This window comes from Bos indicus, chromosome 13 (assembly GCF_029378745.1).
Source record: "Bos indicus isolate NIAB-ARS_2022 breed Sahiwal x Tharparkar chromosome 13, NIAB-ARS_B.indTharparkar_mat_pri_1.0, whole genome shotgun sequence".
Classification (NCBI taxonomy): Eukaryota; Metazoa; Chordata; class Mammalia; order Artiodactyla; family Bovidae; genus Bos; species Bos indicus.
In genome coordinates this window covers 26,618,119-26,642,374 of record NC_091772.1, presented here as the reverse complement: position 1 = coordinate 26,642,374, position 24,256 = coordinate 26,618,119, and the positions used below count along the sequence as shown (strand labels likewise).

The window sequence follows — 24,256 nt, the reverse complement described above, 5'->3', positions numbered from 1 at the left end:
AATCTAGTTTACAAAAGGGACGGGAAGAAGCATGCTGCAGCTCTGCTTCTGTGACTTTTGCCTTCACTCTTTGTCCTTCCCCACCCCCAGTGCTGCAGTCTGTTAAGAGATGACCTCTGACCTCCGACCCTTAGAGACACTTACATGGAAGGGACATACCAGGTCTCAGGTTCTAAAGCAGCTATTGCTGGGGAAGTATAACAGATAATCACTGTCTGGGACAGAACGTTCTCCATTCACAAACTCAAGTCACATGCTATTTTCATTACTATTTTAATATATTCTTGAATATATATATATATATATTTATTCAATATATTCAATAATATATTCTTGAATATAAATATTTTCATTGAACACTTTATAATAAAGCACTGTGATGGATGATAAAGAGATGTTTAAAATGAAGTCCCAGTGGATTTAAGATAAACTGAGTGATTAGTAAATAACTACCTAAAATGCAAGGTAACACAGGTTAGATAAGTGCTATGTACAGAGTGAAAAAGTTGGCTTAAAGCTCAACATTCAGAAAACTAAGATCATGGCATGTGGTTCCATCACTTCATGGGAAATAGATGGGGAAATAGTGGAAACAGTGTCAGACTTTATTTTTTGGGGCTCCAAAATCACTGCAGATGGTGACTGCAGCCATGAAATTAAAAGATGCTTACTCCTTGGAAGGAAAGTTATGACCAACCTAGATAGCATATTCAAAAGCAGAGACATTACTTTGCCAACAAAGGTATGTCTAGTTAAGGCTGTGGTTTTTCCTGTGGTCACGTATGGATGTGAGAGTTGGACTGTGAAGAAAGCTGATCGCGGAAGAATTGCTGCTTTTGAAGTGTGGTGTTGGAGAAGACTCTTGAGAGTCCCTTGGACTGCAAGGAGATCCAACCAGTCCACTCTGAAGGAGATCAGTCCTGGGTGTTCATTGGAAGGACTGATGCTGAAGCTGAAACTCTAGTACTTTGGCCACCTCATGCGAAGAGTTGACTCATTGGAAAAGACTCTGATGCTGGGAGGGATTGGGGGCAGGAGGAGAAGGGGATGACAGAGGATGAGATGGCTGGATGGCATCACTGACTCAATGGACATGAGTTTGGGTAGACTTTGGGAGTTAGTTGGTGATGGACAGGGAGGCCTGGTGTGCTGTGATTCATGGGGTCGCAAAGTCGGACACGACTGAGCGACTGAACTGAACTGAACTGATGTACAGTGTACTACAAGGGGTTCTGAGAAAGAGAATTTATCTGGGATCTTGGTGGAAGAATTTAGCCCATGGCAGGTGGGGCATTTAATATGCAAATCTTCTAACCACTGCTTTTAGAGCCTTATAAAATTAAAATCACAGTTCGAGTGTCACCAGGAAAAAAATAAACATGTATTGTTAAATACAACAAAATCTTAATACATAAAAATGAGGCAGAACCCACTGCTCTGAAAGGTAGATCACCTGAAAGACGTCCAGTTTACCCAGTACGAAAAAATGGCAACTTACAAAAAATGGAAACTGTGAAATGAAGTTTCACAGCTTTTTCATTGGAAGGTAACCTTGAGAGATGTACACAGACCTAGAATTACTTGACTGTCAGGCACATTATGCTGACAGCAGATTATAGCTTAAATGGCAACTGCAAAGTTCAAAGAGGCTTTGTATGTTTTCTGCCGAAAGTGTGCAAGGTTAAGGTCTAAACCAATGCATTTTTCACTTCTATTTGCTTGTGTCAAAATCCACTGACTGCTTTGGTGGCAGGTTACACAGAGCAGAGATGAGGAACTTGGAAAACAATGGACTGAGACTTTTAAGACACTGGTTAGTATCTCCAGCATGATGGAGAAAAAAAATGCTGTTAGGATTTACAAAGCGCTCTTAGTAAAATGATTATGCCTAAAACAACATGTTATGTATTCTTATAGCTGTTATGATCTCAAAACATTGGTGTTTTTAAGTATATGTGGAAATATGTAGCCCATATAACTACTCAGAAAGTCCTCTGTTATGCCCTGTATATTAAAAATACCTTCAAAGAGGATGACTAGAGGGTTTTTTTTTTTTGATGTTTATTTATTTATTTGGCTGTGCTGGGTCTTAATTGTGGCATGTGGGATCTAGTTCCCCAACTAGGTATTGAACCCAGGTCCCCTGCACGGAGAGGACACAGTCTTAGCCACTGGACCACCAGGGAAGTCCCCGGTGGAGTTATTAACTACAGTAAAGCTGAGCTGTTCAGCATATAAAATCCCTACTCTGTTCAGGTGCCCCAAATTCCTTTTGAAAAAGGGATCATTCTAAATACATATCAAGGAGAAAGGAAGTGAGAAGTTGTGTTAGAAAACTTCATGCCTGAGATAAGATTTCCTTGTTTTGCAATGAATTTTGAGTGTGAGGTGTGGACAGACAGAGCAGAAAGGCTATGGAAGATGCATCCACAGCTACGGCCTACACCGCAAGCTTAAATATTTTGGGTCAAAATGTCACCCCAGGAGAGACTCAAGATTCCTACACTGTCCTCAGACTCACACAGCAGCGTAGAGGGGTGGCTACCATTAACAGATAGAGCCATGTATATTTAGGGGTACGTGGGACCAGGGAAGGTAGAAATAAAGATGAAAAAGGTAGCAGTCCTGTCCTCTGCATGCGTGCTAGGTCGCTTCAGTTGTGTCCAACTCTTTGCAACCCTATGGACTGTAGCCTGCCAGGCTTCTCTGTCCATGGGATTCTTCAGGCAAGAATAGAGACATGGAGTGGGTAGCCGTGTCCTCCTCCAGGGGGTCTTCCTGACCCAGGGATTGAAGCCACGTCTCCTGCGGCTCCTGCACTGCAGGATTCTCTACCACTGAGACATCCAGGCCCTTAGGGCACAGGAAGAATGCTCTCTGCCTTTCCATTTCAACCTTTAAGTTACATCCTCGGGCTCCTCTGTTTTTTCTATATTCTCTTTTCCAGTTGTTGCATCTACGAGATCTGTATCCTTCCTGTTCAGGAGTCTCTACGATGTCCCGCTGTCACAGTCTCTGTTGCTGCGGCTGCCACCTGCCTCAGTGCTACCATCTTCTTCACTGTCCTTCCTTCCTGATGTAGGTTGACTCTCCTTGGCCTTTCATCTGAAAATACTCTTTCTCTCTCTCTCTTTTTCCTCCCTTCCTTCCTCTCTCCCTTCTTCCTTCTTCCTTTCTTTCAATGAGATGGAGCATGTTTTCTTCTGTATGAGAGAATACTTTGTTCGGTTCCTGGTTCTTTTCAACTTTATTTGTTAATGAGAAGATGCTTGGGTGGGTATCAGACATCTGGATTCAGTCCTGGCTTTGTTTAATCAGCCTGTAACACTGGGCAAGTCGCAGGGAGTCATTTGTATCTATGAACTGTATAAATGATCTACTTAGGTTTCTTCTGGTTTTAACATTTCAAAATGTTGACACTGCCTGAATGTGTTGTAAAACTTAATAGATAAATGAATGTGCTGTTGACAGAATATTTGCAGGGGGAAAGAGGCCACACATATACATTTATTCCCTGACATCTGTCTTTTAGTAAAAGAATTCTTACTCACCAACTGCTCATATAAGTGTACATATTCATGAAAATGTTGCCCATGTGGAAAGAAACCATTGAGAAGTTATTCATTCTAAGAGAGAATGAAAACCCTTATACGTTGAAAATCTGTGATTTTGCATGTTATCAGTACTGGAGGTGAATTAAGTACATTTATTAAAGTGAAAAAAGAAATTTTGCCACTTTTTATGCTGAACTAATTTCAAACTAACAGAAAAGTGGCAAGAATGGTACAAAGAACTTCTATGTACCCTTTTCTAGCCTTTTACTGCGTTTGCTTTATCATTTGCTCTCTTTCTATATATACATATTATTTTTAGTTATAATATTTTACTGAAATAACTTTTTAAAAAACTAAAAATAAAGAAAGCAAAGTGGCAAATATGCATGCTGTAAAAATCTAAATAAAATTTATGATTGGAAATATATTTCTTTCAGTATTTTCTATTCAAAGCTGATATCAATGGTCCTGCTCATTTTTACATTAATGATTATAGCAAGCCAAAGGGAATATTGATCATCATTAATTTGAGATGACATAAGTCTTTAATTCAGAATTTGACAAGTAACCTAATGAGGCAATATTTTGGATAATTCCTAATAAAATATATATATTATATTTTACATATATTTCCCTGGTAGGTCAGACAGTAAAGAATCTGCCTGCAATGCAGGAGACCAGGGTTTGATCCCTGGGTCAAAAGATCCCCTAGAGAAGGGAATGGCATGCCACTCCAGTATGCCTGCCTTGAAAATTCCATGGACAGAGGAGCCAGGCTACAGTGTATGGGGTTGCAAAGAGTCAGACACAACTGAGAGACTAACACACACATGATGAATTTTGTAGAAAGGAGATTTAAATGATGTTCCATAGAATGGCTCCTTTTTTTTTTTTTCTGAAAAAAGAGCTGTATGATATATTTTGAAATTTATGCTTTATTGACTATGCCAAAGCCTTTGACTATGTGGATCACAATAAACTGTGGAAAGTTCTGAAAGAGATGGGAATACCAGACCACCTGACCTGCCTCTTGAGAAATCTGTATGCAAGTCAGGAAGCAACAGTTAGAACTGGACATGGAACAACAGACTGGTTCCAAATAGGAAAAGGAGTATGTCAAGGCTGTATGTTGTCACCCTGCTTATTTAACTTCTATGCAGAGTACATCATGCGAAACGCTGGGCTGGAAGAAGCACAAGCTGGAATCAAGATTGCCGGGAGAAATATCAATAACCTCAGATATGCAGATGACACCACCCTTATGGCAGAAAGTGAAGAGGAACTAAAAAGCTTCTTGATGAAAGTGAAAGAGGAGAGTGAAAAAGTTGGCTTAAAGCTCAACATTCAGAAAACGAAGATCATGGCATCTGGTCCCATCACTTCATGGGAAATAGGGAAACAGTGGAAACAAAGTCAGACTTTATTTTTTGGGGCTCCAAAATCACTGCAGATGGTGATTGCAGCCATGAAATTAAAAGATGCTTACTCCTTGGAAGGAAAGTTATGACCAACCTAGGTAACATATTGAAAAGCAGAGCCATTACTTTGCCAACAAAGGTCCATCTAGTCAATGCTATGGTTTTTCCAGTGGTCATGTGTGGATGTGAGAGTTGGACTGTGAAGAAAGTTGAGCGCAGAAGAATTGCTACTTTTGAAGTGTGGTGTTGGAGAAGACTCTTGAGAGTCCCCTGGACTGCAAGGAGATCCAACCAGTCCATTCTAAAGGAGATCAGCCCTGGGATTTCTTTGGAAGGAATGATGCTAAAGCTGAAACTCCAGTACTTTGGCCACCTGATGTGAAGAGTTGACTCATTGGAAAAGACTCTGATGCTGGAAGGGATTGGGGGCAGGAGGAAAAGGGGACGACAGAGGATGAGATGGCTGGACGGCATCACCAACTCAATGGACGTGAGTTTGAGTGAACTCCGGGAGTTGGTGATGGACAGGGAGGCCTGGCGTGCTGCGATTCATGGGGTCCTGAAGAGTCGCACACAACTGAGCGACTAAACTGAACTGAACTGAAGTTTCATCTAGTCACTCTTTGCATATGGTACCTATCTTTGAAAAGTGTTTAAAAGCCATAAAGGCTTTAACAAATTTATATTCCATTGACAGGCACTGGTTTAGGATAAGGAGACATTTGATTTAGGAATTCAGACATGTAATTTTCTATACACCAGGATCTCTTTCACCTTAAACAATTTATCCTTTACTGTCATGTTTCAGTCTTCACCAAAAAATGTTTTTCAGTTTGTCAATATTATGCTCTACCCTCACATGTAGAAAACTATAGTAGCTGTATACAGATTTATGCTCCTAACTGTCTATCTCATTCAACAATATTTTTAATCATAATTAAAATATTTTTAAAATATTATCAAAATAAGTACCACACATACCCACATCACAGGGCGTGACCCACTTCCTTGATGCAGGGTGCTGACCCACTTCCTTGATGGAAGAGAAACAGTGTGCATCATGCGTGAGGGGTGGGAAGGACCAGGAGTCCAGAAAGCAGCCTTCGAGAGCCAGAGGGAAAAGGCATTTTGCTCACAGCCAGGAGAGGCTTCAGGGATGCGCCATGTGCATCCACTCATTTAGGTACCAGCTTCCATACTTAGGGCTTCCCTAGTGGCTCAGACGGTAAAGAATCTTCCTGCAATGCAGGAGACCTGGGTTCGATCCCTCGGAAAGATCCCCTGGAGAAAGGAAAGGCAACCCACTCCAGTATTCTTGCCCGAGAGGATGCCATGGACAGAGGAGCCTGGCGGGCTACAGTCCATGGGGTAGCAAAGAGTTGGACACGACTGAGTGACTAGTGTGTGTGTGTGTATGCGTGTGCGTGCACGTGTGTTCCATACTCAGTAGGTGAGAAGTTTAAGGAACATCTGGTGTGATCTCAAACAGCAGCCGAAAATTTGGCCAATCATTTATAAAGGAAGATTTGTTGTATACCAAGGGTTTCTTCAGTGTACAGGCTGTCAATGCCGATAAGGAAAATGCCTATAAAACGGCCTTTATCCCTTGGAGAGCACACGGAACACAAATGCCACTACCACTAAACACAAGTGGTGTGACAGGGGGAAAAGCTGGATATAAAATAAAAATTCACACTTTGCAAGCAAAACAATTTGAAACATATAAGGGGTCTATTTTTTATTGGCTGATTGATTCTTTTTACTTTATGATGCTAAAAAAAGTGGAAAATGTAGATACTATATAATTAATGAATTTTTGTTCTTTGCAGTTGCCACAATTATGTGTTGGAGCCCACATCCAAATCCTCAAAAGCTTTAAACTTTAGAATATGAACAGCTGGAGATAAAATTCATACACATCACACTCTGAGATAAGTCACTTATTGCATTTATTGCTTCCATTATGTGCTGTAAATAGCTTCCTGCTTATAAAATGACTTCTGACTTTTAATTTTAAACCCATGGGTACATATATGAATCACATATGCATATTATATATATAAACCTATCCTTTAGAGAAACAACTATTAATAGCTCACTTTAAAAACCAACTCTAGTTTGGTTAATAGAAAAATGTGCTAATGGATCAGAAAGCTTATCCCCATCAATAGGCATATGAGGAAGTAGAGTGGATCTTCAGGATTCTAGAACAATGCTTTGGAGCATCACACAAGAATTGAGTCTAAAGAACAATGGCATTTATTCCAATCCAAACTCATGCCCATGGGGGACTAATCCATGGTTGATATTCATTCTCTTTCATTTGAATTGTAAACTTCTAGGAAACAGCCATCATTTCTTCTTGTCTGTACCACAATGATTACACCACAGTGCACAGTTAAACGAACAAAACCCATCACTACAACACCAGTCTGATTCTGACTTGAAGAGAACTTCAAGCTTTCTATCACTCTTTGCCTACTGTTGAGCTCCCTTCCACATGGAAGAAAATTGGAAAATAAGCAAAAACAAACCCCAAAGAAGCAAAATCTTGGCTACAAATTACCATGGAGACTCACTGTGAGGGCTATTACAAAAAGCTGCCTCCCTTAGTAGAAATGCTCTCTTTATCTGTGGTAACCAATACACAGCTATGTAAGCATTTCTCAGTTATAAATTTTGCCTTCACAGGGAAGTGACAGAATGAAAGGAAAACAAAACAAAACAAAAAAAAACCAATCAGGTGCACCCACATGTTAAAATCAACAGAATCCCTGACTACTCCTGTGTCCACCAGATCACAAATTCACTGACCGGGTCACTCAGCTGCCAGTGTTTGGTCCATAAGATCATGAAGTAGGGATTCTGGGGTCCTTACCCCATGATGGCACTTGAAAGGATTGGGAATGGCCTTAATTCCTCAAAATGCTTTGCATAATCCTGGATTTTAGTCGCATTTTTAATTTGCTGGAGCAATTTTGAATTGATTTTGTCTTGAAAATCTCTCAAGGATATTTTTTTAAAAGTCATGTAACAAGAGTTTCATTTGTGCAAGCCCAAACACAAAAGAATTAAAAGCATTAGGATGATAAATGAAATTCAAGGCTATCAGTCAAAGTGAACCATAAACTAACATTCTATTAAAAGTGAAAAGCAAATAATTGTTGAAAGTTATACACTGGGTTAAAGGCTAGTTCCAATAAGACCAGGTTCTAAGCTTAATCCCTCAAAGAGAAGACTAACAGAAGCCTACCAACACATATTATTAATTAATTAAGCAGACAGGAAATGCATGAAGATGTACCAGATCCCATGAAGCAGGTAACCTGAATAGATTCCTATCAAAAAGTCCAAATCACCCCCTGCCGCCACAAGTTTACTTATTTCAATTTTTGGTTAGCATTGATGCTGTGAACACTGTGAATCATTAAAGCAAGATGATATTGATTTAATAAATATTCATTGAGCATTTGCTCTATGTCAGGCTCTGAAGATATAAAAAGAATTAATACATAATTGCTCAAGGAGCTTTCAGCCTAGTGAAAGAGAGCAAAAACAAAAACCAAATACTGTGCTGTCAAATGTCACATGTTTTTACTGGAGCATAAAGGAGGAGGGAATAAGAAAAGTCTCAATGGGGACTTCCCTGGAGGTTCAGTGGTTAAGACTTCACAGTCCCAGTGCAGGGGGCCTGGGTTCCACCCCCTGGTCAGGGAACTAGATCCCACATGTTGCAACTGAGAGTCTGCATATCACAACTAAAGTTCTTGAATGCCGCAACTAAAATAGAAGATCTGCAGCAACTAAGACTTGGCTCGGTCAAATAAATACTTAAAAAAGAATATAAGTCTCACTGTGTTTTTTCAGCAAGCTGGTGGTTAGAGATGCCATTCTCTGAGAAAGAATATAAGTGGGAGGGAAAAATGAATTCAATTCTGGATCAAGTTCTGGAAGTTGTCCTTGCAGGAGGAGGATCAAAGAGGCATGGGGTTACAGATGGGGACTGCAGCATCTCTAGGACATAGGGAGTAGCTGAAGTATTGGAAATAGATTCTTGCCTAGTGAATATTAGAAGATACCAAGGATAGAACTTTTTGGGAGCTAGCATTTAGGGCAGTAATTCTCAACCTTGGCTGTACTCAGTTGGACTAGACTGGGAACCTTTAAAATACTAGTGATAGCTCAGTCTCATCCCGAGACATCTGACTTAAATAGACTGGGACAGGATCTGGGCACTGGAATTTTATCCAAGTGATTCTAAGATGCAGCCACGGTTAAGAACCACTGATGTACGGGTTGGTGCAGGAAGAGTAAAAAAAGGAAATCATCAAAGAGGAAGAGAAACAGAAAGCGTGTTAGGGATACCCAACGCAGGGAAATAGGAATCTGTCAACAGGGTTGAAGATACAGAAAGACCAACGTGGAGACTAAAATGTTTCTGATTTTAGTGACTGATGAGATTAAGAAGGGCCATTCCTACACAGTAGTCAGATGCTATGGACTCAATGTACCCAGGTGGGGAAGAAATCAATATATTACAGTGAATGTTGAATATGCTTTCATGGACCTTGATTGTGAAGGGAAGAGAGAGGGTCATGGCTACAGACATAAGCAGGCTCAAGAAGGTTTTGTTTCTAAAGACTTCAAAAGATTTCACTGTATAACTAAGCTAAAGGATGGCACTAATGGAGAGGCATGGAGAAGCGGTGAAAGGGAGAGGGTGAGAGAAACAAGAATCTGGGGTGGATGAGAGCTGTGCAAATACAGACAAAATTTTAAATTCTTGCCCTTTTTATTAAAAAAAAAAAACTTTTATTTTGTATTGGGGTAGAGCCAATTAACAATGTTAAGACAGTTTCAGGTAAACAGTGGAGAAACTCAGCCCCATGAAATGTCACAATCTAAACATTTTCTGTGCAACCACTGTTTTCAAAATGTGATTTCAAAGTAAATTTGCAACAAAGCTAAGTATTTTGAATAAAAAAAAAATCCATGTACCTCTAGTTTATTTCAAATTTAAACAAAAACTTCAATTTTAAGTTGAACACACAACCATATAACAGTAAACACACAACAATATAATATTACTTAAAGGAAAAATGACATGCTAAATGATATAAAATATGACTATTTCTTTTAGGCTTGATTAACTAAATAATTTTAATATTACATTTTTGCCAAATGCAGTTCAAGTAACACTCTGATTTTTGAAGCTGAATCATAAATTACTTATTGTACTCTGACAAAATTACCATCTCATGGCGTTTACATCAAATCCATTATCTTGTGCTCTGCTGCTTAGCAACCGGAATTTTGAAGTTTAATGCATTTTACGTGGGTATTTAAATTCCAAACAGAATTTCAGCTTTGCAGTCTACAGAAAGAAATCCCTAGACACATCTTCTTACTTAAATTTCCAAATTTCCTTTGTTTGCAAGGGCTCAGATATGCTAAGTTTTGGAGAAGAGTCCAGCCATTTTTGGTGGAGCACATTCAACATCACATATCAAGACAAACTAAATGCATACCAGCTTTTTAGCTTGTTTTTGTTTTTACTAGGAGCATGGAGCAAAGGAAATCTTTTTGTAGACTTTAATAAATGTTTCAGGCTTTCAATCTATGATTTAGATCCCACTTCACAGTACAATTCTCCACAGAATACACACACTGCATGCATGTATACTATATATAACAAAGCATCTCAACTCACCTGTTCCCAGGTGAACACGTGTTGGTTGAAATAAAACTGAATTTGTTCATTTGCAATGTTAATGCACAGCTGCTCAAAGGAATTTTTTTTGAAATTTTCAAAGCCAAATATATCCAGAATGCCAATGCTTAGTTCATCACCATTGACACTGGAAAATTAAAGAGGTATCATTTTGAGCTTTTATTTACTTTCTTAGGAGGTAATTGAAAGCAGGGTATCTCTGAGTCACTTTTGTGATTTAGCTAAGAAACTATATATTATTAGAACACAAGAGTGAAAATTTTCTTAACTGAAAAAGTTTCCCTCCATAGAACATAAAGTAGCTAGCATTCGTTTTAAGATGTAGACAGTATAATATTTTCCCTGTACTTCAGAAACTATTTCCATACTATCTTGAATACTTAAACAAAATAAACTTTTTGCCCTATAGGTTTATAAAGAAAAAAATCACAGCCCTGAGTGAGTCATGAATCACATGGAAAACCTACCGAGCACTCAGAATACATCATGACTCTGTTCAATAAAAGCCATACCAGAAAAGCAAAAACTCTGTGAAAGAGCATTTTGTCTCTCATTTTAGGACAATTAAAATGTCCTGTAAAAATATTTTACTTAAAGAATGGTTATTTGTTTTTGAATTATTCACTTGTCATTTTTAAAACAGAACTCACAGTAACCTGGAGAAAGTTATAAATATATATTATTTTATAATACAATACTTTAAAATATAATTAAATACTATTTTACAATTCAATATTCCAGATGTGTTCTTTCCCCTGCTCCTTCACAAAGGTTATCTCTGTTCGTTGATTTTGAGGGACAGATAGTCAAGAATGTTATTACTCCATGTTCTTAAGTTGCTTGAACAGTTTGAATGGTGTGGTGTTTATTGTAATGGAAAAATAACAATGAATTGCAGGCCTGAAATGTGTATAAAATGGTCTTTTATGCATAGTAAGCAGCTGCGAATGAGATGACCTTAAGGTAGAAATCTATCTTGTCCTTCACTTACCAATTTCTAAAGATTGTATGATTTACAGAATAAAGCTGTGGATGTAAATGTAAAGATATATCTCTGCATAATCCCTGGTGTATAGACAGGCCATAGATTTATCTTATATTTTACATTGGTTATGGTCACATAACACTACTGCTTGTACCTTGTCACTTACCAGTTTATCTAGAGCATTTCTGAACCAAATTTCATTGGAGGTCATACCCTTGTTGGGTTAAAATATGAATAGAAAGTTTTCCAGGACTTTCCTGGTAGTCTACTGGTTAAGACTCTGCACTTCCAGTGCATGGGGGTTCAGGTTCAATCTCTGGTTGGGCAACAAAGACCCCACATGCCATGCAGTGCAGCCAAAAAATAAATAAGATAATATAATAAATAAAAAAGAAAAAAAAGCTTTCTTTTGCCTTAAAGTTTTAATTCAACCCCTCAACACAAAGAACTGCTGAACGGACATTCTCTGCAAGTATAAAATGATATATAAGCTTCACAGTACACCTTCTAATTAGAAGAACATGTAAAATGATAGTAAGAAGTCACACTAAAAAAATCACTTTCTATTATGTTTATTCACATTGCTACAGTTTTTGTTCCAGCAGTTCTAAAAGTTTTACAGTCACATGGTGCAGTGAAGTGGTATATCATTAGGAAATAAAGCAGATCTACTAGAAATGTAACTTTAATAATTAAATGATACTAGTTAGAAACATCTTCAAAGGAACTCATAGAAAAATCAGTAAATTAGAAAGCAGATTTACATCACTTGACATTTGGGGAGCATGTTCTATGAAGATTTTTACCTGGGTGATGCCTCGTGCTTCAGTAAGCTATTAATGCGGTTGACTATCCAACTAAATAAGCGTCCATATAAAGTTTTAGCCATTGCGTCTCTGACATCAGTAGCCTTCTCTACAGTGTTGGGTCGTATGATGGTTTCTCCTCTAGTGACCACACAGTGGGAGGTGAGAGCTTCTTGCAGCTCATCTACTTGAATGCAAAGCAAAGAAGCAGCTAAAAATAAATAAATAAATAAACAGGTGTTGTTAGAAGACTTTATGACAATGAAGTCAGTCCCCAGAGAATGAAAATGTCTTAATTAAATGACACGAAATAAGCATGTGAGTGTTTTATAATATAAAAAGAAGCTCCTATTCAATAAGAGTTCTATGTCTCTTCTTGATTATCTTTCTCCACTTATCTACACTGGTTGGTTGCAGGCTGTCGTATAACATGGCACGACCCAAACCAAACTGACTGACAGAGCAACCGACTGCACAAGCCAGTGCTTGTTTAGGTTACGCCAAACATAATTTCACTAAGTTATGTTCAATAATTTAAAAACACAATGAAAACTTCTGTATCATTTGAATGTGATTATACAGACACATTTTCAAAATACAGAAATTAATTGTAAGGTTACCTAGACTTAAGGGATATATGCAAACAAATGTCTTTTAAGTAACATTTACAATATGGAAACAAGGGAGCATAAAATATTTTAACATTCATACATGTTTATCATACTACTTATCAGTTACATATGTCAATGACTAAAGTTTGTTAAAACTTGCTGCCTGAATATTTAATTCTTAATGATAATATCAGAGAACTTTTAAATGAATAATACTTAAACTCAGTGAACAAAACTCACTTTTAACATAATAAACATCCTTAACCAAACTATTACATGACAGATAGGCTAATTTCTCCAATTAGTTGTTCTCCTTTTAAAATATTTTGAATATTTTAAATTTACTTTTAGCACTTGGGAAAAGATATTTCTTGACTACGTGGCTAAAATTGTTGAGCCTAATCCCTACCTTCAAAGAAAACATTCTGTGTTTCTTTCCTCTTGGGCATGTTTATTGCCACTATTCTGCACATACATTTTAATATCTTAAGCATTTCCAATTTTGTTGAATAGTATTTTCTAGCATCATTTTATTTTGCTGCATAATATTCTGACATATATCTTAATGTATCAATTTTAAAATTGTTAGATGCTTAGGTTGCTTCCATATGGCCACAATTGTAAAGAATGTGAGGATAAATATTTTGGGCATGAATCTGTGTTCCTGTCTTGTATTATTTTCTTAACATAAATTGCCTAAATTTAGTAGTTGGTTCTGAGTGTATGTGTGTATATATATATATATGTAAAACATATATATAATGTTGAGATACACTACTGCTCTTCAAAAACTCTGAACCAATTTCAGTTAAATGAAAGATAAATAACTTCAATACAAGATCACAGACTCCAGAGATTATCATTTTTTAAATTTTATTTTATTTTTTAACTTTACAATATTGTATTTATATTATTTTTTAAAATAATGTTTTCTTCTTTCAATTTGTGCTTGGTTCCTAGAAAAGCTGAATACTTTCTTCTTTTCATATTTTTATTAGTGACTTGTTCTTACTTTGTAAACTGCCTCTTTTTTCATTGATATATTCATCTGTCCTAACAGATTTATAAGTTTAAAGAGAATAATGCTTTGATATATACATTGCAAGTATTTTTCTTCATGTTCATCTCATTGCAATTTATTTTCCTGCTTTTAGGGTGAAACTTTTAATTTTTATGTAGTCAAATACCTACTTAAAACTTACGTGTGATCTTCTCACATAAAGTCCTTCAAGTCTTTTCTCATCTCAGGATTATATAAATGCATTTTGTCCTGTACACTTATATATTTACTTATTTGCATTTATATTGATATACATTTGGAATTCCCTTTGTATGTGGTGTGTGAGAAGGATTCAAACCCCTCGTCTTTCAAATGGTCAGGCAGTTGCCTGTCTCTACAACACTGATTCCCTTGTGATTTGTAATGCCTTTTCCGGTAATTCTACTTAGCTCTGTTTCTGATTAATGTCTCCTACTTAGACTGGTACAGTTGTTTCTATTCCCCCATTATTCATTCATTTGACATGTTTATCTATTGAGCATCTACTGCATGGCAGGCATTTTACCTGGGGATACACTGCTAAGTAGAACACCTTGTAAGGCAAAGTTCTCATCTCGATGGTCTTCATCCAGAGGAAATGAGAAGCTAATCAAGAAGTACAAGTGGGAAGATAGAGGGAGGTGGGGAAAAGGAGAGGGGCAAGGAGCGGGAGAGGGAGACTGAGAGATACCATGAATACATGTGGTAGGTGATTTCTGAATGAACTGTGAAGAACAGCCTGTAAAAGTTCAAGAATTAAGGTGGAATGAACCACTGGGTGGTCATTCAGTTTAGGTGAGAGGTGATATGTCTTGGATGAGAATAATGATGATGGAGATAAAAAGAAGAGACCATATTTGGGAGAGAGTTACAGAAGAGAAAGGACAAAACTGGTGCCTGACTGAAACTGTGCACCTGTAAAACCATCCAGAGCCACAGCCTTCATGTGCAGATAATTCCTTGTATCTTTAACTATAAATCATTTTCATGTAAATTAGTAAAATTTCTGTTTCCCATGAGTGGTTGTTTCAGAAAGTGGTTTAATTCATTTTAACTATATTAATATTAATCTTTGTGACCCATATGACTATCTCCTGCTCTATAAAAATAGGTTGTCAATCATCAAAATCATTGTTCAGTTTGGTGGTAATTTATGTACTATATCTACATCATAGCTTTATTGCAGCTCATTCTGTTGGTGCTGATAAGTCACCTAAATATGATCAGACAGTGAGGTTTGAATTTTATCATGGTGTTTTCTGGTTACTCCTTCCACTTCCGATAACCTAATATTGTATAGGCCAATTAAGTTTTCTTTATATAGGAAAAGACAGACAGGTTGCATCATTACATGCCAACCTCAGACACATCTGCTGTATTACCCAGCTGGTTCCAGACTCAGTATGATGAAGATGATAAAGATCTGCGGACAGGTTCAGACCAGGATGGTTTGGCATTCAGCTCTCTGAAATCACCCTAAAACATCTCATTCTGTTCATAAGTAAGTATAGATCAGAAAAAATATATACACAGTAAGTCCCCTACATATGAACCTTCAAGTTGCAAGCTTTCAAAGATGGGAGCTTGCATCTGATTCCAGAAAGGAACCAGAACCTGTGCCATCAACATCAGGCATAAGTGAAATTGCAGCTTGCCCTGTGTCTCCTATTGCTGATGATCCTTCATCCCTACCGCCTCCCAGCTCATCTCCCTCCTCCAGTCAGTAACTCTACTTGCCTGTTCACTCAGTGCCAACTCATGTATGCCTCCTGTACTGTACGGCTGTATTTTTCAAGATACCATACTGTAAGATTTAAAATGTTTTATTTTTTGCTTGCTTTTATGTAGTATATGGTGACTGCAGCCATGAAATTAAAAGATGCTTACTCTTTGGAAGGAAAGTTATGGCCAACCTAGATAGCATTTTCAAAAGCAGAGACGTTACTTTGTCAACATAGGTCCGTCTCGTCAAGGCTATGATTTTTTCCAGTGGTCATGTATGAATGTGAGAGTTGGACTGTGAAGAAAGCTGAGCGCCGAAGAATTGATGCTTTTGAACTGTGGTGTTGGAGAAGACTCTTGAGAGTCCCTTGGACTGCAAGGAGATCCAACCAGTCCATTCTGAAGGAGATCAGCCCTGGGATTTCTTTGGAAGGAATGATGCTAAAGCTGAAACTCCAGTACTTTGGCCACCTCATGCGAAGAGTTGACTCATTGGAAAAGACTCTGATGCTGGGAGGTATTGGGGGCAGGAAGAGAAGGGGACGACAGGATGAGATGGCTGGATGGCATCACCAACTCGATGGACATGAGTTTGGGTGAACTCCGGGAGTTGGTGATGGACAGGGAAGCCTGGCGTGCTGCAATTCATGGGATCGCAAAGAGTCAGACACGACTGAGCGACTGAACTGAACTGAACTGAAGATAACTCTGATGGAATTATGAATAGAATGCACTTACAAACGCACTCTTGGAACAGAACTTGTTTGTATGTAGGGGACTTACTGTAAATTAAATTTTATATCATATTTCCCAGGTTACAAATGAAACTTTAACAGATCTGGAATTGTGGGGCATATGCCAATATTAAAAATAAAAATAGGGTATATTCTAAAAAAAAAAAGTTTGCCACAGGACAGTATCAGTGAGAAACTTTAAATTACTGAAATAATTCATTAAACTCAGTCAATATAAGTTGATTTGAAGCAAATACCATGATGTACTTTACTTGCATAGAAAATGACTCCAAAATGAACCAATCCAAGATGAATATGTATAAAACTCCATTCGGTACAAAAATAAATATTCAGATCTTTATTACTTATAAATGACAGAGATGTCAAATTTACACAATAACAACTTCAACTCTTTTTCAGATCAGTTTGCTAAATCTTAATTACGTTTTCTGTACTTTTACACTGAAATGTAAATAGCTCCTAAAATAGTCACGAAAGCCTAGTCTTTAGAAATGTTTCCTATAGTAATTGGCTAATTTGTAGACACGAAGATCTGTTTTAAACAGTGGACTCTGGAAACTTCACTTGATGCAAATTGAATCTGAGTATTCTTTTTTAGGGTTCCATAAACGTACAACTGCCCCGATGTGACACTCTCACCATGTCATCAGATGTTTCTTAGGAGTTCAGTTTTGAATGGAAGATAATAAAACTCACAGTTCTCCAGAGCTGCATGATTCGAAATGTGGCTCTTGTCAATCTGGTGTTCAGTTGCCACAGAAGAAAATTCAATGTTTCCAACGTTCAAGATTGCAGCCAGTATACTGTATATACTTCCAAGTTGCTGAAATACAGCATGGAAAGGTTAGCAGCCCTCTCACCTTGAGAACAGCAAAGCAGTGACTGTGGCTGCAGACAGACCAGGGAAGTATCTACAGGCTCCAGCATAACAAGGTCATCCCATGGACGATGATGCCGAACTAAGAGAAGCCAACTGGCTTCCCTGGTCCTCTCATTTTGTTCAAATCATCAATGCTGGCTGAATTGCGACGTTCAAGAACTGTAACTTTTTATAATGTTGAATGAAGACAACTAGGTACCAAATTATTATTTTCAAATTATTATGAAATGACTAACTAAATGGGACTTTCATGCCCCTCCCATTCTGACTAAAACCAATTTTTAAAAATAAAATGTTTCATAGAAATTCACCACTTTGTGTGATGCTTTAAAATATTTTAAAATTTACTTCACAAATATTATTTTGTCATTTGGAAGCCCACAACTGATAATCCAAAGAAAATGTACTATATTATGATTTTAGACTGTCATAAAAAATATAAGGAAACTTAAAGCAGGGGGGAGAAAAGGCATTCTCATCTTTGACAAAAGACATATGACTCTGTGCAAAGGGAGACAAATAAAATTCCTGTCACGACATGATAAAAATTGCCTCTAAATGAGTTGACTCATAAAACTACTAATCATTTATTTTAAAGCTATGGCAAGAAAATGGCTTAGGGAATCACGTGTTTTTAAAAGTTTTAGAGTTTTCTAATTTGTGCTATTTTTAGAGAATATTTTATTTTGATTCGCCTATCAATTTGCCTGGCGTGTGCTGAATCACAAATGCATAAGTAAACTAAATCCCAGGGATATTTAAAGGGACACATACACCATGGGTGCTGTCAACACCAATCAGAGAAAGATCAGGACAGAGACAGAAGGAAACAGGGAGAGAGAGAGAGAAACATTCTCTCTATTGGAGAGTCACCAAAATTGTGAAAGGCAGCAAGCTGTGCTCACAGGATATGAAAATCAAGCCATTTAATTTTATTTTGCAAGTTGCCTCTTTTCAAGATGAAGTTGAAGCAGCTACGGACAAAGGACACATCCAAAAAAACCAGTGAGATTACATAAAAAAAATCAGGAGTGGGATAAAAAGGAAGTGAACACCCACTCAGTTTAATTCCACTCTGTCCCGTCCAGGACAGTCTGTCTTGTTAACTCTTGGAGGCTCTGCTTCTAGGTGGGAGAGCAGTACCTTCTAGGAGGGTCACCTTGAACTGGACTAAAAATCTTCAAAAATACTTAGCAGTAATTGTGCTTCAGCTCCAGAAACAGATGTTATATTTTCATTCCTCCTAAGCTGTGTGCTTGGATATTCAATAAACACTGATATGTTTAAGCTGAAACCTGCAGTTTTACATAAATGAATTATATTTGTCACTAGATGCTGACTGCTAGACTCGTATCCTTGTAATGTGACTAAACACTGCTCTGCCAGGCAACGGAAAGCAGTTGAGGCAAATACAACTGAAACATTGCCTCTAATGACTCGGACTTGGAAGTAAACAAACCAATAAACCAATTAAAACTGATACCCTGCTTCTAAGATAGCAACCTCTGGGGGAAGGAACTGGTAAAAAGATAAGTTCCTCTGATGATGCAAAGCAGGAAAGAGAGCTACAAAGAAGCCCAGCTTTGGGTTGGCGGCAGAAGCTGCTTGCTAGGTGGACAACATGCTTCCAGTCTGGAGGATGCTCTGAGACCCAGTTAACCTCTTCTGTTTCCCCCTAACCAGGCAACCAACAGAGCCAGACCACAGTCCAAAGGGGCATCGACCACTTGCTACATTCATATTATGACCAAAGATTGGAGACAAGAGTGGACACTGCTTTTTTTCTTTATTCATTGCATCCTCTTCTGCTTTAAGCGCCAGGATACCCCCTACTGCTTAAACTGACTTGTCTCCATACTTACAAGCTGTGGGTGATGGCACAGTTCTGGGGAGGTTGGGAGAGGGGAGGGGCATCCCAGGTGGAGCTAGTGGTAAAGAACCTGACTGCCAATTCAGGAAACAAAAGAGACGCAGGTTCGATCCCTGGGTAAGGAAGATCTCTTGGAGGAAGAAATGGCAACCCACTTCAGTATTCCTACCTGAAGAATCCCCTGGATAGAGGAGCCTGGCAGGCTACAGTCCATAGGGTCACAAAGAATTGGACTAAGCCTGGAACAGGGTGGGCATGTGGAATCACCTGGAATGTCTCTCATGGCTTGTCTGAAATCTCTGGGTGGCAGCCACATGTCATTTGGAAAATGGCTGAAATTCATGCCTTCCCAGTCAGGGACTGTCCACCTATAAGTCCTCGAACCACCTATAAATACACTAATTTCACTAGTAATAAAAATGCTTATTTTATTAGGAAATGTGTTTATCAGGATCATCTCTAACTCCAAATGTTCAGGTCAGATTAGTATTGTTCCCAAAAGGTAGTCAGGTAAGGTTGACAGCACAGTTTTTAGTGTCATATGATGTCCACTACCCAGACCTCATGGTTACAAAAGGGCACAAACCACACCACTCTTCACATGAAATATCCACAGTGAGTTCTATAATCTTAGTACTCTCTCAATTGTTCAACTCCATTCTGTCCTCATCATTTTTGTCCCAAATCTCCAGCAAAGGCTGTAATTGATCAAGCAAACTGTCCTGTCCTTACGTATCAATGTAATCACTCTGTTAACCTTGGCTGCTACTTCTGCTTATTCCCCTCCTCCTCCTTCTTTTTCTTTCTTTTGAGAAGGTACAGTAGAAGAATGAGATTTATGCACTGGTCCTTTAAGAAACATGCATCTGTCGCACCTGTAGAAAGTTTTTCATTTTAAAACATTACAGCTAAGAGCAAAGTCAGCAAGCTTCCCTAAAAACCCTCAGAAATCTTAAAAATGAATTCTTTTTTCCATTTCATAGCCTAAAAGCTATTGAATGCATCAACAGAGGGAAAGTCTCCAATCATCTCCTTTCTGCCTAGAGATCACAGAACCACTGTTTCCTGATTTGTGCTGCAGTTTATAGAGTGGACAGTCAAAGTTCCAGGCAAAGTCCATGAATCTTTGGAAAGAATGAATTATCCAAAATAAATATGGCTGAGCTAGAGCCTCTACTTCCAAACCAAAAAGTTATTCAACTTCAGCCCAAGGTTTCCTGTAAGTAAAGTATTTACCTAAGGATGCATTCAATTCTAGCTTGTCAATAAGTCTACAGTATGTTTTCCTCTTGTCCATTTAGCTCTTAATCTTCTGGCATAAACTGAAAACTCTTTGGGAAAGTCATGGTAATGATTCTTCTCTGGTCTCCAGAGGAGCCGTTTCTCCTTGGTTGATCCTGAAAACAGCCTTCCAGGTCCCCTACAGCTCCCACAGCTCTCACCCACTCCTTCCCACAACAGGCTCATTCACCTAGAAACATAGAAGCAATGTATTTCAGAACTCAAGGGGGACTCTAAATTCTGGGGCTGTAAAAGCAGCCTGGTAGGGAGTCCCCCCCCGCCACCCCCCACATCACATCTGAATTCTTCTTGGTTATGGAGAAAGGCCACATCAGAAAAATTAACCCTAAAAGTTGAAACATTTCCTGATGGAAAAGGATTATCCTGATTTACCTAAACCTCTTCTGAAGAGAAGGCCCCAATTTCAAGTTAGGAAAAGAAAAGCCATTCATGTGTCCTTCTCCAACCTCAATCAAGTTGGCAGAGATCAACACCCCATTCCTTAAGGTCAAGGTTCTTAAAAATACTTCCCCTCAGGCCTGCAGCTAGGATACCCAAGGTGGAGCCAAAGACTTTCCAAAAGAAGTCAAGATCTGTCATCAGAACTGCCAACAGAAGAGGCTCCGCATTTGAGAAAACGCACTTAGCAGCAAACTTTGCCCTATGCAAAGAACAGGTACAGCAGGGTTTTTATGTTGAGATTTCTTTGATGTGGGTCATTTTAAAAGTCTTTATTTAATTTGTTACAATATTGTTTCTGTTTTATCTTTTGGTTCTTTGGCCTCAAGGCATGTAAGAGCTTAGATTCCCAAGGAGGGATGGAACCCACACCCCTTTGCATTGGAAAGTACTGGATGGCCAGGGAAGTCCCCAGGTACAGCTCTGAAATAATTATTTGGGGGTGAGCAAATGTATCAAATGGATGAAAGGCTACTGTTGACAGCCTTCTATTTTAGAAGGGAGTCAGCACTTCCTGACAAACATGCTACAAAATTAGATTCAATAATATCACTGCACATAATTTGAATGATTCTCATCACGTTTCACTTCCATCAGCATCTCTACATTTTATATCCTGCTGATAAAACTTTCCAAAGTTTTGGAAAAGAATTAGGTATTATTTTTAGCTCAGGCTCTTAGTAGAGATTTGATAACCCAAGAAATTTCAGTAAACTTCTTAAGCAGATACATGAACAGTTTCAAGTTGTAGGAGTGTCATTTATGAAAATGAAATTAAAATCCAACAAATTCACACTACTTTGCTGCAAGAGTTCATCTAAAAGCCTGATTAGCATTTATAGTGAAGTATTCTTATCACAGAACTGAATCAACACAGCAAACTACAAGTAAGCTGCTAAGAGCAGAGTCTGAAAGCTTCTCTAAAAGCCTTCAGGAGTCCCTATTAAACAAGATACTTTGTTATAAAAATTTTGAAAATACAACCTAGGACACAGAAAGAAATCTTTATTACTCAAGGATAAAGTCATAGCCTTAAATGCTTTCATTATCAAGTAAGGAACATGAATAGAGAAACTAAGCATTCTCGTTAAAAAAAAAAAACAAGAAACCAAATTCATACATTAATAAAAAAAATTTTTTAATAAGATCAATAATACAAATAATGTGCTTCAAAAGGTGCCATCAAGAAAATAAAAGACAACAAAAGAGAAAATTCGTGCAAATCATGTAAGACACTTGTATCTACAACATAAATAATTCTTACAACTCAATAATAAAAAGAACTTAATTAAAAATCAGCAAAGAATGTGAACAGATGCCTCTTTAAAGAAGATATATAAATGATAAATGACCAACAAGTGCATGAAATAGAACCTCAGCATCATAAGCCTTTGCTGCTGCTGCTGCTAAGTTGCTTCAGTCGTGTCCGACTCTGTGCGACCCCATTGATGGCAGCCCACCAGGCTCCCCCGGTCCCTGGGATTCTCAAGGCAACAACACTGGATTGGGTTGCCATTTCCTTCTCCAATGCATGAAAGTGAAAAGTGAGAGTGAAGTTGCTCGGTCGTGTCCAACTCTTAGCGACCCCATGGACTGCAGCCTACCAGACTCCTCTATCCATGGGATTTTCCAGGCAAGAGTACTGGAGTGGGGTGCCATTGCCTTCTCCCATAAGTCTTTAGGGAAATGTAAATCAAGCCCACATACCATATCACACCCACGAGACTGGCTAGAACCAGATAGTAGTAAGTGCTGGGGAAGATGGAGAGAAGTCCAAACCTACCTACTGAATTGAAAAATAGTGCAGCTGCTTATAGTCTGGTAAGTTCCTCAAAAGGTTAAACATAGTGTTGCTCTGTAACCTGGCTCTTCCATTCCTCGATAGACACCAAAGAGAAGCAAAAGCTCATGTCACATAAAAACTTGGACATGGATGATCACAGCAGCATGATCCATTATAGCTGAAAAATGGCACTGACCCAAATGCCCATCACGTCACGAATGGGTAAATAACATGAGGCATATAAACACAATGCAACAGCACACCTCAACGAAAGGCGGGGAAATACTGACACATGCTACAACATGGATGGGCCTTGCAGACATCATGTCAAATGAGAGAAGCTGACCACAAAGGGGGACATAATGCATCGCTCGAGTCATGTGAAATGTACAGAATAAGCAGATCGAGGGTGACAGAGGCAGAGGTGGGGTGCGAATGAGGAGGAACTGCCAATCACGAGCAGGTTTCCTTGCGGGTAAAAATTCAGAACATGAAAATATTCTCAAAGTGATTATGGAGAAGGATGCACACCTCTGTGGTTGTATTGAGTCATTAAAATGTACAGTTTTAAATGGCTGACTTGTATGGTATATGAATAACATCTTCATAAAGCTGTAAGAAGAAAACACTGCACTAAAAAAAGTGTGACATGATCACATTTATGTATTTACATAAAATTTTATATATATGCCGGAGAGGTAAATGTATATAAAATAAAAGATTAAGAACAAAACCAAGTTCAATTATATCTCAAGGCCACAGTTTCCTCAAGTATGAGATAAAAATCATAATCATTATTTCATAAGGTCATTTCAGTAATTAAAAAAATTATCCATATAATTCACTGAGCACAATGTCTGGCATGTGGACCACTCTATAAATGCTAACTCTTACCATAAGTGATGACAAAAAGACGCTTGAAAGTTTAAACGTCTTCCATACTCACCTCCATTGTAAAACCGATGACTTTGAAACACTGCTCAATTAATTCATATTGGGATTTATAGAAACTATTATTCATCATGTCCTGTATTGTTCTGATGTGGTCATTCTGCAGGTATCTGGGGGTGGGGGGGGGAATCCCAAAGGATAGGTGAGAATCTAAAATTTAGTGAAAAGTAGAAGTATTATTTATAAAAGTTCAAGCTGCTAAGTTACCTGGGAGGCTTGTCTTCTGGCAATTTATAATGGGCTAATTTCTTCTTTTCAGCTAAACCAGTATAGATGTAATAAAAAATATGAAAGTTTTTTTCTCCACTGAAAAGATAAGACATTTTCAGGATGGTGGTTCGTAAGAACACTTATTAATTGCTAAAGTTTTTTGGTGATACAATTATCAGAACAACTGTGAGTGCCATGGAG

General features: G+C 38.1%; 1 protein-coding gene across 5 annotated transcripts in view; it reads right to left on the bottom strand.

Moving 5' to 3' along the window:
• MYO3A (myosin IIIA) overlaps positions 1-24,256 on the bottom strand; it is a 173,612-nt gene that overhangs the window by 55,304 nt on the left and 94,052 nt on the right. For all 5 annotated transcript variants that reach the window (XM_070800833.1, XM_019973123.2, XM_070800834.1 and 2 more), the window contains 5 exons: positions 24,053-24,151; positions 23,841-23,955; positions 17,318-17,444; positions 12,495-12,705; positions 10,683-10,830 (listed from right to left, as the gene is read on the bottom strand). In XM_070800833.1, coding sequence (XP_070656934.1) covers positions 10,683-10,830; positions 12,495-12,705; positions 17,318-17,444; positions 23,841-23,955; positions 24,053-24,151 — 700 coding nt within the window. The remainder of the gene's footprint in view (positions 1-10,682; positions 10,831-12,494; positions 12,706-17,317; positions 17,445-23,840; positions 23,956-24,052; positions 24,152-24,256) is intronic.